This window comes from Pelodiscus sinensis, chromosome 24, assembly GCF_049634645.1.
Source record: "Pelodiscus sinensis isolate JC-2024 chromosome 24, ASM4963464v1, whole genome shotgun sequence".
Lineage (NCBI taxonomy): Eukaryota > Metazoa > Chordata > Testudines > Trionychidae > Pelodiscus > Pelodiscus sinensis.
In genome coordinates, this window is record NC_134734.1 from 19,045,021 (window position 1) to 19,060,251 (window position 15,231).

At 49.2% G+C, this 15,231-nt stretch overlaps 1 protein-coding gene across 1 annotated transcript; it reads left to right on the plus strand.

Annotated features, from left to right (window-relative positions):
* The first annotated feature begins 2,940 nt into the window (after positions 1–2,940).
* Positions 2,941–13,436, plus strand: THEM4 (thioesterase superfamily member 4). The gene is made up of 7 exons (XM_025182769.2): positions 2,941–3,086; positions 3,668–3,813; positions 6,232–6,391; positions 6,485–6,650; positions 6,793–6,903; positions 8,834–8,958; positions 9,924–13,436. The coding sequence occupies exons 2-7, from the start codon at positions 3,676–3,678 to the stop codon at positions 9,980–9,982; spliced, it is 759 nt and encodes a 252-aa protein (XP_025038554.2). The 5' UTR covers positions 2,941–3,086; positions 3,668–3,675; the 3' UTR covers positions 9,983–13,436.
* The last annotated feature ends 1,795 nt before the right edge of the window (positions 13,437–15,231 follow it).

Here is a 15,231-nt window from a genome sequence, read left to right on the forward strand (position 1 = left end):
GTTCATACCTGACAAAGACAAGAAGTTGTTCCAGGTTTGCGATGTCAGTTGTTTCATCCATTTGTTGTGCATAGAAGTGACTCTGGTGTACTCTATTCATCAACTGTTTCCTCACATTCTCGGCCATTTCCTCAGTTCTGTGCTGAACTGTATTATTCGACAGTGGGATCAGATTTATTTGTTTGCATGCCCTCTCTCCAAGCATAGTATTTACAATTGTCTTGGCTGCTGGTAATATTAGCTCCTCACCGATTGCGTGTGGCTTTCCCGTCTTGGTTATTAGTTGAGCTACCCAGTTGGAGGCCTCCATTGCCCTTGTATTGTCACTACCCGTTACCGTCGTCATCATAATCTTTTCACTTTCCTTGAACTCAGTAAGCTTGTTTTGAAAAAAATCAAGAGGCTTGGACTCATATTTGCCATGTTTCTGTGTTAGGTAATGGCAAAAGTTGACTGGTTTTAGGCTTTCATTTGCTAACACCTTGTAGCAGAGGACACACATTGGTCACAGTTCATTCTGACTGCCGGACCAAGTAAATCCAAACTTGAAGTAGTCAGCGGAGTATTTTCTCACTTTTCATTTACTTGGGTCTGTTTGTTTAGACAGTCCACTTGTGGATGATTCACTCTGCACATCAGTCTCCTTTCTCTTCAGCGAGCCTGATTTCAGCCACAGATCCATGTTGAATGTATGGCTAACGTTTGTATGCTTCTAACTGTTGTGATCGTTTCATCACACAAAGGCACCACAACATAGATTTTTCAAACAGCAATAAATAACATTATGGGAAGATATTTAATTTAAAAATAATAATTGTTTGTAACTTTGCAATTTATTTAAAACTGATTTTCTATGATAATTTTTATATATCTTTTATTTTTTTCACGGACTCCCTGCAATATCCTCGTGGACCCCAGGTTGGGAACCACTGTTCTATAGCAGTTCTCTTCCTGAATCACTTATAAAGTTAAGCTGCAGTGAGATTAGACATAGGGAGCATTTTTCCTCTTACTGAGTTGCTTCCTGAGTAAAACATGGCAGCTATCCAACATCACAAAGTAATACCACATTAACATACCAAAACAAAAAAAAGAGGTGTATGTTGTTGAACATCATTTTGAACTGTTAAACAGCTGGGCTATGTCTACACTCGCGGCTTTTTGCGCGAGTAATATGCAAATGAGGCTAAGCATGGAATATTGCTGAGCCTCATTTGCATACCTAATGAGACACCATTTTTTTCAGAAGAGGCTCTTGCGCAAGAAGAAGCATCTACACTGCCCCTTCTTGCGCAAGAAAATCCCTCTTGCGCAATGCCGTTACACCTATTATTTTCAGGAAGAACATCATTGCGCAAGAAGGTTTTTCTTGGGCAAGAAGGGGCAGTGTAGACGCTCCTTCTTGCGCAAGAGCCTCTTCTGAAAAAAATGGTGGCTCATTAGGTATGCAAATGAGGCTCAGCGATATGCCACGCTTAGCCTCATTTGCATATTACTCGCGCAAGAAGCCGTGAGTGTAGACATAGCCCTGCTGAGTTCCAATGTAGAGATGGCTGCACTTCAGGAACACCAATTTGCCTGATGTGGAAATCTTACATTGAACTCAATGTCGGTCAAATTCTGAGACTTATATGTTATATTTAGTCTGTTTCTCCCATTTTTGCACTGATTTTAAGACAGTTTTAAAAATCCCTGGCTCTTGTGAGAGATGATATTTACAGTGTTACATTTCAACGGGGTTTCTTACTTTTCAGACGCCATCCTGCACAAAGTCATGGGAGGCCGTTTCACAGCACTTATGGGATGGCAACATCATCCTGACAAGCACTCTTCTGTGATGCGGTACTCAATAAAACGTCAGGGCAGTCCTGTACATCCTTCTATTTTCTTTGTTTCTTGTCCATGTAAATTGGTGAGAGTAATTACCAGAGCTCGCTTTTCCCCAGACGTTCACAAAGCTGAACCTTTGCTAGGTCTGTATGACCAAAACGTGACTTTCAAAGAAACCCTCCCCTCTCAAAGGAATTAAATAAAAATGCAGGCCTGCCACATAAAGAAAGCTTTGTGAAGTCATTTGGCAACAGTCACGTCATAGTCATAGGATCTCACATTCCTCATTGCTCATCCTATGTCCACTTCTGTGTCAGGACAGAGGTTTCAAGTATACAGTATGTAGGACCTCATCGGCTTTATGTCAGTGAGAGCTAGATGGCATGAAGGTATGGGGCTATGCATGTCAATGAGAGCTATATGAGGCTAGGTGGCTGCTGGGGACCATATAGGGCAACAGATAGGCCCAGGGGATGTATAGGGACCAGGAAGGGATGTGTAGGGCTCTATAGGGCCTATATGGGTACATCCACACAGCAAGGCTAAATCCGAAATAAGCTAGGCAACTTGAGCTAGGCTAATTGCGTCGCTTATGTCGAAATGGCTTATTTCGAATTTGGACGCGTCTACACAGCACTTATTTCGAACCCGAGCCCTCTTCCTCCGCCTTCCCTTAACCCCCCTGCAATGCGGGTTGCAGGCGCCGGAGTAAGACGTCCTCCTGGGGCCGGACGTGGTTTGGGCATGACCAGGGCGCGCTACGAGCTCGCTGGCCCTGAGGGGGCCGTATGGGAGTCGAGGATAGTTATAGGGGCCTGACAGTATAGACTGGGGGAGGGGCTATAAGGGCCTCCACAGAGGCCCAGCCGGGACTGGATGACCCTATAGGAGTGTGGGGGGCTCTGTGGGGGCTATATGGGATCATTCTATAGGGTCTGCCTAAGCTCTGGGGGTGTCTCTTTCTATAGATCTATATAGGACCTATAGCTATAGGCGCGGGAAAACGGTCTCGCTCCAGCCTCCCCAGGTTCCCATGGCAACCGGGGACAGGGCGCCGGAAGGGGCGGGGCGGCAGCGCGCCGACCCTGTCACGTGTCCCGGCGCGTGACGTCACTCCGTTGTAACGTCGAAGCCGGCTGCCCCTCCTGACCTGACGTTGGGTCGCCGGGGAAGCTCGGCGGCGGGGGCCGCGGCCGGGACCCACCCGCACCCGGAGCTCGCCTTAGAGGGCGCTGCCGCCTGCACTGGGGTCAAAGGTCAGCGGGAAGCCCCCCCCCCTCCTCCCCCTGTCCGTGGGGGTGTCAGAGGTCAGCCCATAGCCACCCTAGGTCAAAGGTCACCGGGGCGCCCCGCATCCCTGCGGGGGCCAGGAGGTCGTTCCAGGGGTCAGAGGTCACTGGGGGTTCAAGGTCAAAACCCTCCCCCCCCACACCGCTCTGGCAGCTGCTGCGGCCTGAGCCCTTGGGGGGGCCCTAAGCCCCCCCCCTTCAGGTTAGTGACGTAGGCACAAGCCACAGAGCTGGTGCTGGTGTTAGAGCCTGGCTGAGGCTGGTCCGGCCCTTGCTGCGCAGCCCCTGGTCGGAGGGCCGGGGCTGGCCCCAAAATCCCCATCCCGCCTCAGCCTCCACCCAGCTCCGTGGAACCTCCCAAGAGGCCGCTCGCCAGCGACTGTGAAATCAGCCTCCGGTGGGCAGGTCCCCTCTGAAGCCGCTAAAAGCCCGAGCCAAAGTGATTCCCGTTTGTGGGGCTAAGCTGCATCATCCGCCTCCTGTGCAACCGGGACAGCGCTGAAGGACTGCCTTGGCAGAGCAAGATTCAGTGTTTGCTGTCTCTGCAGAAGAAGCCATGTGGAGGAATTGTATTAGGCTGGCAAGGGGGCTCGGTCAAAGTGCAGTTCTCCGTCTGGACCCAAAAGTGCCATGCTGTGGTGGTGTTCGAGGGTTAAATCCAGGTGCCCCATGCAGTCCGCTCTGGAACTCTCTGGTGAGTATCAGTTCCCAGTTTGAGGGACAGGGAGCTGGAAGGCAAAAGGTTTTCAGTCTCAACTCATTCTCAGTTTCATTTGTGAGTCTTTAAAGTGTCACCGGACTCCTTGTTTCAGTCTCAGCTCTGATGCTAGCTCTGTCAATGGCCTTGGATTTAAGCCTGGTCAAAAGTGGCCACTCGTCTGGGATGATGTGATTTATGGGTGCCCAATTTGGGGTCTGCTTTTCAGGGGTGCTGAACATCTCCCAGTGTCTCTGCAGTAGTAGATGTTCAGGACCTATGAAAATTAAGCCACAGTGTCTCAGCTTTTGACTCACCGATGTTGAGGCATCTAAAATGAATAGTCAGTCTCAATTTCTCAACCTGTTTGCCTCCCAGTTTCCCCTCATTAGATGAGGGAGCGAAATCTCGTAGGGTAGGAAAGTTCTCTCTCCACCCCATCGTGAAAGCCTTTATATAATAGCCAAGTAATATTAGTGGGTGGTGACCTTCCTAATTAAATTATTTTCAAAAACAATTAAAAAAAAAGCTTTTGCCTTTCTTAAACGTAACAAATCAATGCCATCTGAATTTCATTTGCTATATTAAACTATTTTCTTGAGTATCTCAAAGATGTTCTCAGTGTCATCATGAATTATGCACCATCTTCACTTCTGTTCCTTAAAACAGACACAGAAGACTTTATGCTAATAAGATCACCTGAAGGCATATTTAATCCAATTCCTAGCTTGGAAATATTTCTAGCAGATAGTCCTAATGTGTTAATAATACTACCTGTATTACAAGCAGCAGTCTTATGAATAATAACACGTTATAGTATTTGGGCCAGAACTTGAGGTTTGAAGACCTAAGAGCAATAGAAAAGTTTCACAGGCTTTGGTGTTTTTTCTTCAAATGAAGAGTTATTTTTTAAAGCCAAACTGTGATCTGCTAGGGTTTGTAACCTGGAAGCAGAGATGCTAAAACTGAAATTAATTGTAATCAATTTTAATCAAAAGCAAAACTGACTTTTATTGATGTGAGATGTGGTCAATAAACGCAGCATCAATAATGATTGTAGATTGGTTTTAGAAACTTGTAAGATACGTTTAAAAAAAGATGTTTAACTATGTGTCTGTGTTCACAAAGTGATATCTTGCTACCTCATTAAAATATACTCTGCTTACTTGGAAGAAAAATTTATATATGCATACTTGATGCCATTTAGTAAGTGCATTCAGAGCAGGAGGAACTACTGCTTTCCTACCCTGGAAAGGATGTTCAGAATATTTGGCTAATGTTCTGTCTAGAGCTAGTTTCACTAGCTAGCAGTTGGTCAAGGTGGGGACCTAATAAGACTGAGTGCGGACCACATCCGTCTTTAAATATGTGACAGACTGTTATAAAGAGGAGAATGAGCAGTTGTTCTCTATGTCCCCTGAAAGTAGGACAAGAAGTAATTGGCTTAATCTGCAGCAAGGGAGACTTGGGTTAGGTATTGGAAAACCCTGCTGACTATAAGATTTGCTAACCATTGGAGTAAGTTGCCAAGGGAGGTTATGGAATCCCCATCATGGAGTTTTTAAGAATAGGTTAGACAAACTAATACTTAGTCCTGCCTTGGATACGCAGGGGATTGGACTAGATCACCTCTCAAGGTCCCTTCCAGGCCTATGATTCTATGATTTTTATGAAACGCTTGTCAAGCATGGTGTTGTAAGTTTACTTGGTGGTTCCTCAGTGGACTAGAAGACTTCTCAAAGTCCCTTCAAACTCTACATATGTACCAGTTACACCTCTGTAAACCGGGACTCTTTCATCCGGCAACATCCATGGTCCAATAAGACCATGGATGTTCCAGGATGCGTGAGTTCCGGCACACTGCAGTGAGGGAGGGGCAGCCATGTGCAATGCAGCAGAGCGGGAGGAGAGCTGTGAACCCAGCACCACACGCCAAATGGGCTAACCAAGTCAGGAAGCTGCCAGGAGAGCCGGGAAGCCCAGCTTGTGGCTCATCTGGGTTGTTCTGGGGGCAGGTGCATAGAAGCCTGGTGCGCAGCTCAGCTGGGCTGCCAGAGGGGCTAGGAGTGGGGAAGCCCAGCATGTGGCCTAGCTGGGCTGTACGGGAGAGCAGCTAGTAAGCTGGTGTCAGCAGGGCGAGGGGGAGCAGTGGCAGGGGGACCAGAAATGACCTCCCCTGGTCCCGCAAAATCCCTCCAAATGGCTGGCTGCTAGCCTGTGGCTCTCTACTCCAGGCAGCAGGGGGGAGGAGGAAGCTTCTCATATACCTCCCCCTCCCCCCAGCAAAATCTCTCCGCTCCCATTGGCTGTCTGGTTTTCATAGTTCTTTGAAGACTCAACATGCTATATGAATGCTCATCAGGGTTATTAGGAAATGGTCACCATCTTCATGGTATTTCAACCATTTCTTTTCAGGCCTGGCTCTCTCAGTCCAAACGGTCAAAGGATTACGCCCTCCCCAACTCCAGCTGGAGCCAGGACATGATGGATTTGTATAGCAGGTTCCTGGAAATGTGTAAAGATGGGACATGGAAAAGGATTCCTTCCTACAGCGATACTGCTGATCATGTACCAGGCAAGGCTTGTGTGCATGTGCGTGTGTGTGTGTCTGCCTGTTTGTCTCTGGAATTCTAGATCATCTGTTGTCACTTTTCCTTCTCCCAACTAGAATCGTTGAAGCTAGCAAATGAGAAGGAGCGGAAGGGAACCCGCTTCTTCCCCAGAAACTTAGATACCGAAGGAGTGGGCTTCGAATATGCCATGTTCCTTAACCCGTCTGAGAAGAGAATGGTGTGTTTGTTCCAGCCAGGGCCCTATCTGGAAGGGCATCGCGGGTAAGGATGTCATGTGAATTGTCCTACCTGAGAGTTCTGAGATACTCACCTGCAATTGACTCAGGTGGGGAGCAGCAGCTCTTATGCCTCAAGCGATTGTGTTCAACCATCTCTTATGTTGCCCTCCTCCTCTGCCCTTTAGGTTTGCCCACGGTGGTTCCACTGCAACTATCATTGACAGCACTGTTGGGGGCTGCGCTATATTTGTTGCTGGCCGGGTGATGACTGCTAACCTCAGTATAAACTACAGGAAGTAAGTGATCAAAGGCTTCTCTGTAGCCTCAGGGCTTAGCTATAAAATCAGGGGGGCTATGACCGTGCAGAAGATTGTAAGCTCTTTGGGGCAGGGCCCATCTCCTGGGTCTGTACTTGTGCAGCATCTAGTGCAGTGGTGGGAAACCGAGGCTAGTGAGAGCACTGAGTAAGTGGCCCTCCATCATCTCAATGGCCCACAAGATTGTTGTAACCAAGATGATCTGCCAGGACAGGATGGTTTTGCTAACTGCACTTTGCATACCGAGAATTTGCGGGGTGCCGATGAAACCGTACCAGCGCTTTGATTGGATGCAGGGGGAGCGCACGGCTCTCACAGTCAGTGTTGTGTGCAATCAGAACACCCCTCCCTTCATGTGCCCTTGCTTTACGGGCCTCACTTTAGTAATGCCGGTAGAGAAAAAACGACACAGTCAAAAACCAGCAGAATCCGGCAACCCTGTGCGTGAGCAACAGTGAACAAAATGTTTCGTGGACCATGCGTAAAAACCCCCATGGGCCACAGGTTGCCATGGGGATAAATAATGACTTCAATTGCATCCTGCTCTGCTGTAATTTGACAACTTGATGCTCTTAGACTTATGGCCCTGTGCACCACTACCACATCCCGGCAGCCCTTTCCAAAGAGCAGTGGAATTACAACTAAGCCACTGGATCAGTGTTCCCTCTAATTTTTCCCATCCATGTGCGGAATACAAGTTGTTACATGCACCAAGGCCTGTGCTGCTGTTGTGCACCATCAGTAGAAACCAAAAAACCCTAGATTTAATTTATTTTTTTAAAGTTAGCATAGGGATGATTACTCCGGTCAGGACAGGTTAGGCATTTTAGAACTCACTCAAATAATTAAATTTAAGTGCAAGAGAAATAAAAATGTACAGACCCGGCAAAATACTAAAATAACACACTTTGAAAGAATAAAATTACAGAGAATATCTGTGCATTGCAGGAAGTAGGTAGTAACAACAACAATAATTCAAGTACGTGTTAGGAGGTGTGTGAAAGCAACTGTGGGTGAGTGACATAATATGTGTGACAGACTGTGTGGGTGACACAGGGACAGGGTGTGTGGGTGGGAGAGCGAGACAGAGACAGTATATGTGCAGGCTGCTGCCTGGTACATGTCTAAGAAAGCCCTGTCTATGTAAGCTGTCCTGCTATGTTCCTGAGCCCTGTTGTCTCCCCTTCCCCTGCCCTGCCAAGATGGAAGGGAGGAGAGAAAGAGAGAATGTGAGTCAGAGAGAGACTGTGAGAGCTGCTGCTGGGGAAATCTCAGGTTAAACACTGCACTGCCTCTTCAAGAAAGGCTCTCACCCTTCAGGGTAGACGTCAGACCTCAGTAAGAGGCTCTGTCCCCCCTCTCGTACTCTGAGGAGATGTAGTAAAGGGAGAGAAGGACAGTGTGAGCTGACTGCTGATGAAGGCTCAGAAACAGTGCACTGCCTCTTTAAGAAAGTCAGGCAGTCACTCACTGTTCAGACTGTAGCAACTTAAGAGTTCCCTTGAGCCAGGCTGTGTTTCCCTCTGCTTCTCCATGCTCTGTAGAGATGGGATACAGGGCAAGGAACACCCTGGCATCAGGACTCTCCTCCTACCCTCCCCACCCCCTTTCCTGTACAGCTAGTAGGAGGGTCCCTCTCTGGAGCAGCTGCAGGACGGAGCAAGGTGGAGGGAAAGACACCTGAAAACATGCTGTCAGCTATTCACCCTCTGCTAAGCAGCTGGGCAGCATGTGAATCTCTCTTGTGTGGCCGTGCATGCACAAAGCTTATAGGGAACACAGCACTGGCTTGGAATCTGGGTTCAGCCTCCCTTTACAATGTGGGCCTGGCACTGGATCTTTCTGTGCCTCTAGTCCCCATCTGTAAAATGTGGGCTCTCCTTAAGGATCAGCTGTTTTTTCCTTGCAGCCCCATTCCACTGGGTTCAGTGGTCTTGGTGGACAGCAAAGTGGACCAGATCGAGGGAAGAAAAGTGTTTCTGTCCTGTCACGTCAGGAGCATCGATGGCCAAACACTTCATGCCGAGGCAACCGGTAAGGAGCACGCATCTGGCTTTAATAGATGACGAAGAACCTTTGGATGCTTGGTCTATGGAGGGTCAGGTAGGGTTGTGGGGGCCTCAGACCTTCTGTCCCAGTCAAGGTAGCTTTGTGCAAGGAACAGAACAGTGTCTGGTACTGTGTCTGCCGTCCCACACTGGTGCCTGGACATGACCACAGCCTCCTCCAGCCACACCATCCAAGGTTCTGGTGGCGATATAAAGGTCCCAGAGCTTCCCCTTGTGACGTAGAGTCCTGTTTGCCTCTTCTTCCATCTCCAAGAACCACCTGTCTCTAGGTGACCCAGTCTTTCCTTGGGATGATCTGGATGGGTCTTCAGTGCGGTCTGAACTCAGGGTGTGGTACTCTGAACGCACTAGGCTCAGTAGCAGCAGGCTCAAAAGTTTGTGAACCAGCCAATAGAGGGCAGCAAAGATCTTGTCTGTTAAAAGGCAGTGTGTAGCACGATCCGCTAGCCCGCCCTGTCCTGTTGAAGTCAGGGCAACTTCTCTGGTGCAAAACTCCTTGCTGGTGGGTGGAGCTGAGAGACTGAGGCCTTGATCTGGTCTCTTCCCTGCGTAAGGTCCATGCTGGCTGAATCCGTAAGGAAATACCCAGCCCTGGTCCCTGCTGCTTGCTTTGCAGAGACGGATTGCAGCTCCAAACCTCTGGCCTTTCTCAGCTTGGGGAGAAGCTGCCGGGCCCCCTACCTGTGCTGCTCAGGAGAGCTGTCAAAAGAGCAGGATCATTAGGCCTTGGTGGCTTGGCAAAGCAGAGCGAGTCAGATTTCTGCAGGAGAGTTGGTGACTTGAGAGCAGCCCTGTGCCAGTGATTGCAGAGCAAAGGGCAGGCGCTGCCTCTCCCTGGGAAGTTCCAGGGCCCGGCATGCATGTGGCTCTCGGGTTGCCATGGCTGTGTTCTGAGCTGACATGTCCATTCTTTCTTCCATCCTGTCTTAGCCCTGTTTATCCAGCTGAATTCCACGAAGTCCCTGCAGCAGCAGGTGAGCTCCCAGTGAGTCGTCTTGGCTTGTCAGACAATCAGGCTGCAGCCGAGCCCACCTTGGCTTCTGCTCCCTAATTCCCTGCTTTGATCTCTCCTGCACTGAAGAGAGAGCTCTGCCCTGAGGGGGGTCTCCTGAATCAGTGATGTGGTGCAGATTTTTCTGCATTCATCGACTTTGGAGGACCTCTCTGGAAGCTACCTCTGTCCGTTGAGCTCCACTGCAGCTGTCGTGTCGTCCCACCTTCAGCTGGCCGGTCAGTATCTGATTCACCTCCGAACAAGAAGGACCGATTTGTTGCCTGTTGTGCAGAGAACTGCTGCTGGGAGTTGGTGCAGTCTGTGGATTCCAGAGACAGTGAGCTGTGCGTGTGACTTGGTGTTGCAACGTCACATCTTTTATCAAAGAACAAATGCAATTAACCCTTGGTCTGCCGCTTACTGCACTGCAAGCATGTAAATTCTCTGTTCTTACATGTATCTCTTATTGCTCCTTCCATATGTCTGCCAGCCCTCTTGGCTGCTGAAGGAACTTGCTACTTGATAATTCAGCATGCTGTCTGTCCTTTACACCATACGCAGTCTAAATGGGATGGGTAATGGTCCAGATCTAGTTCTGCTTGAGAGAGTGATCCACACCCATATTGTATCTTATCCGGTTGCTGTGACCCATTCTTCTTTAGCATGGAGAAGTTGCAGGAGGTGGGAGGAGACTTTGGCTTCCGTGCCTAAAAGAGGGTTAAGTAGAACATAATTTGTCCCTTTTGTTGGACTTAGTGGACAAATCAGTTAGTGATGCCCGAGTCAGAAGAGAAATCAGATCCTGCTCTCCTAAGAGCCAACACAGGAATTAAAAAGCAGATCTGAGTCATGGGACAGATGTGTGGACTTGGAAGGTGCCGTCGTGAAAGAATCGCCGCAGAGTCTTGCAAAGCCATTTTTAGTGCTGGTTGAAACATTTCCATTCCGTCCTTTTTCTTGAGGGGAAAATCTGGACTTTGATCAAACAGAATTTTTGCAAAAAGTGTCCACTTTCCCCGGAAGGCTGTCTTGATTTCGAGTCAAAAAGCGGAACGTGGGAATGGAAATGATTTTGATTCTGAAATGCAGCTGCACAGTTCAGGTGCCTTTTACTCCTATTCTGTGTGGGGTCAGGGTCCCCAGCCAGATTGTGTCTCTAATGCCCTGCAGTCATGGGACTGCCCTGAAGTGTGACCTGCCTTACAAGGGGACTTGGAAGCACAAGGCACCACCCGCAGCATTTCAGAATTACGCTATTTTAGGGTTTGATTTTTAAAACTCCCAAGTTCTCCTTGGAAAATGTAGATGAAAATGAAACTTTTTCATGGCACCCCACCGCTCACTTTCTGGCTACCAGTAGAAAACTTTCCATACCAATAAGCTTTCCCTGGAGCATTATGAAAACTAGCTTAATGGGGAACTGGCTTCTATACGCTTGGTATGAGCGCACAAACCAAAATCTCTAACAACAGATCTTAGTCAGACTGAGCCTCTCTCCCCCTCAACAACTTTGTTCTCTGGATCCTGCACTAAGCTTCGATAGCAGATCTCTGGACATTGAATTTGCTGCATAATTAACAGTTGCCAGCGTACAGTCGTTTTCCTCTTGGGAATAAGTTATCCTTTCAGTCTCCTGGTTTCTCTTCCAAACTCTGCCACTGCCTCAGCTTCCTTACCTGTGAAATAAGGGTTCATGAAACTTGTCTGTCTTGAATTAATCCTCGCTGTTCTTCTCATATCTTGGTCAAGCACTAAGTATTGTAGATCTTTAGATGGATCTGAGAGAGAAAGCAAAGAAAATGTTAATAGAGGTAACAGAAGTAATATATACAATGTTATTTATTTTTGTAGTTAACTCACTGCAATCTTGCTACTTCCATGAGAGCGCAGGATGTTTTGCAGAAGCCTCCTAAGGAGTTTGCCTATAGCTCCCCTTAAAGCTAATCTTGAATGGGACTTTAATTTGCTCACTAACAAGCTGCAGAGATTTTTGCCTGTGTCCAGCACAGAATGTTTGTGTTTGTGGAACCCAGGGGTTTACACACATTGCTAGGACTGGGACGACTTGAAATATGGGTCGGTCTTACATTCTCAGTGGAAAATGTTTCTTTTAAATGTGTTTCACTTGTGCGAAATTGAACGTCAGCAGTATTGTCCTGGCAGCCTTCCTCTGCAACCCTGCAGCTGCTCCACATCTGCAGTTAGACGGAGCTGATTCGCTGTAGGTGTTCATCCCGGGACTGAGCCGGAGCAATTTCTGTTCCCTGGTCCCAGCAGTTCAAAGACTATTGGATGGGAGCAGGTGCATTTTAAGTTACCAAAATGACTCTACAAATGAGCATTTGTTGCCAGCAGCTAACATGGTCTGTGGGATCACAGTGTGACCCACCAGTGGGAGACCTGCCCACCGCTGGCAGCAAGGACGTACGTATGTATGGGGGCTGTGCCTGTCCACGCTCCGTCTGAACACCAGCATGGTTTAAAACTGCCTGCCCCCAAGCTGTGTCCGTGCCGCTGATGGGGGGAGGACACTTCTCAAAATTCTCCCCATTAGGGATGGAACCAGTTAACCAGCAGACCTGCCTGGGCTGGAGCAGCTCCCCGCCTGTGCTGTTGCTGGGGCAGGGGCAGGGATGTAAAATCCCGTTTAATTGGTTAATCGGTTAAAGGTTAAGTTTGACTGGTTAGCCAATTCAATGGGAGGGTCACTCCAGCCCAGCTGGAACCCCCCCACCCCCACCTGCTGCAAATGGGGGCTGCTCTGGCCAGATTGAAGCACCCTGGGCCTGTGGCAAGCCCCGTGGGGCTAGAGTAGCCTCCTTCCCAGGATGTGCGGGGAGTTGCTCTAGCCCTGATGTAACCAGTAAGCCTCACCCATTTACTGGTTAACCATTAATATCCCTAGGCAGGGCTGGCGTGTCCCCTGGCTCATGGGTTCCTGGGTAAGCGATTAACTGGTTCAACGTAACATTTAACCAGTTAACTGATTAAATGGGATTTACATTCCTAGAGAGACAACCTAGTCCAGAGTGCTCCTCGGGCGCATCAGAGCCTGAAAGTGACCAGGCTAGTCCCACCTTCAGAGCTGCCTGAAGAACAAAAATAACCCCAGGGCAGCAATGCAGCAAATCAGATCCGGTTAGGGAACTGGAATACTTGTTCCGTGCTCAGCCGGTTCCGAGAGTGCTGCTAAGGAAATCTTTCCCAGCCGAGCAAGTCTTTCTGTGAGAGCCTCGATCCAGGGCTGCGGCATGAATGGACTTTTTGTTCTTCACCCACTGCAGAGGGTTTAAATTTGTGCTCTCAAATATCCGAGTGCTGGGTGGGGTGTTCGGTTTGGTTTGTTATCTTCTTTGTCGCTGGTCAGAGCAACGCAGTCCAAAGGGGATTGTTTCTGCAATCTAAAAGGGGCGTAACCAACGAGGAATAAAGAGGTTTATTTCAGAGCAGCTCCACGGTGGTCCTTGAGTTTTTTTCCCCCCTCGCATGCAACTGTGGCAGGGCGAATGCTCTGGATAGCATGGTTTTCGGATTGCGCTGTGCTGCAGTAAGCTGCCCTGGGGGGAGGTTGGTTCTCAATAATAATTGAGGGGGTCCTGCTCTCTGCTGTTCTGTTCTGTTTATTTCAGAAGCATCTAGGCCTCAGCAGGGATCAGCTCCCATGGTGCTAGGTGCTTCACAGACACACAACTTGATGATGGTCCCTGCTCGAATGGGCTTAAACTGTAAGACAAGAGCTAGCTGCTGGGCATATATGCACTGCCAGCATTGCCCTCCCTCGTGTAAAACGCTCCGTGACTTCCTCTCTAGGTAATGTCACAACTCTAGGGCAGTGAGGGGCAACCTAGGCCATGTGAGTGACCCTCCTCCATTTCAGGGAGCCACAAGATTGTTGCAACCAAGATGGTCTCCAGGATAAGGGTAGTTTTGCTCCCAGCGCTTGCATCCCTGGAATTTGCAGGATGTGCCGATGGAACCATGGCAGCGCTGTGATTGGCTGCAGAGGGAGCACCCGGCTCTCCCAGTCCATGTGGTGTGCAGTCACCTGCACCTCACTTCACCTGTGTCACTTTAGTAATACAGGTTGGCCCTTCCTGGTCTGTCACCCTCAAGATCTGACTGATCCCGGATGAGGGATTTTGCTGGAGCATGGGAGGTCATTTTTGGACCCCTGCCACTGGCTCCTCACCTGCTGCTCTGCCAACACAGTGGGCAGCCCATCGCTGCTGTGGCTGCACTGGACAACCCAGCGCTTGGGCTCCAGGCAGCCACGTGCACCATGCGCTGGGGCTCTGGACAGCCTCGTGCACTAGGGCACCGTGAGCAGCTGCACGCGCTGAGCTGGGGCTCTGTTATCAGTCCCGTGCACACTGCGAGCCAGGGTTCCCAGCCCCGCTGGGCAGCCCTGCTACTACACGCTGGGTGGCCCTGCCGTCAGCTCCCTGCAGACAACCCGCTGCCCTGCTGGCCCCGCAGGGATCCTTACTGCTGGTCCTACATTGGGATTTTGGTCCTGGAGCGTCCATGCCGGACTATGGATGTTGCTAGACCAGAGACTCCTGGTTGAGAGTTTCAGCCTGTACTGGCAGGAATAAAACTGTGCAGCTGGAAACCAGTGGAATCTGGCAACCCTGCATGTTGGAAAACGGTCGTCTGGGCCACATACAGAACTCTACTGGCCCCCCTGCAGGCCGCTGGTTCCCCACCGCTGCCCCAGGGATGCCAAACAGGGACAGACCTGAGCTCCATCTAGCCCAGTGTCCTGTTTCTGACAGGGACCAGCACAAGATCTTCTGAGGGAGGCATCAGATCCCCAAGCAGCAGATACAGGATTAATATCTCATAGATTCATGAATCCTGACGCACTTGGTATAATCTCCCCCTCCCCCACACAAAGTGTTTGTTACTGTGAGCTAAGCCAGTGTTTCTCAACCTTTTAAAAAAAAAAAAGTACCCGCCGTACTTACATTTTTCAGACACAGACAATTTTTTCTACCGTTGCAACACGTTTGTTTAAACAACTTAATCGTAGCCAGGCGAGCGATGAAATTTTTGGGTGTAAAAAGTACAAAAATAATAGTGATATAAAACTTTAAACAAAAATTCAGTTTTCCTCCAATTTCAGTTGTTGCAGTACCTCTCCCCCCCCCCCCCCCCCCCCGACTTCTCTCGAGAACCCCTCAGGGTACTCGTACCGCTGGCTGAGAAACACTGAGCTAGGCTAGCTCTGGTCCACCCTGTTAG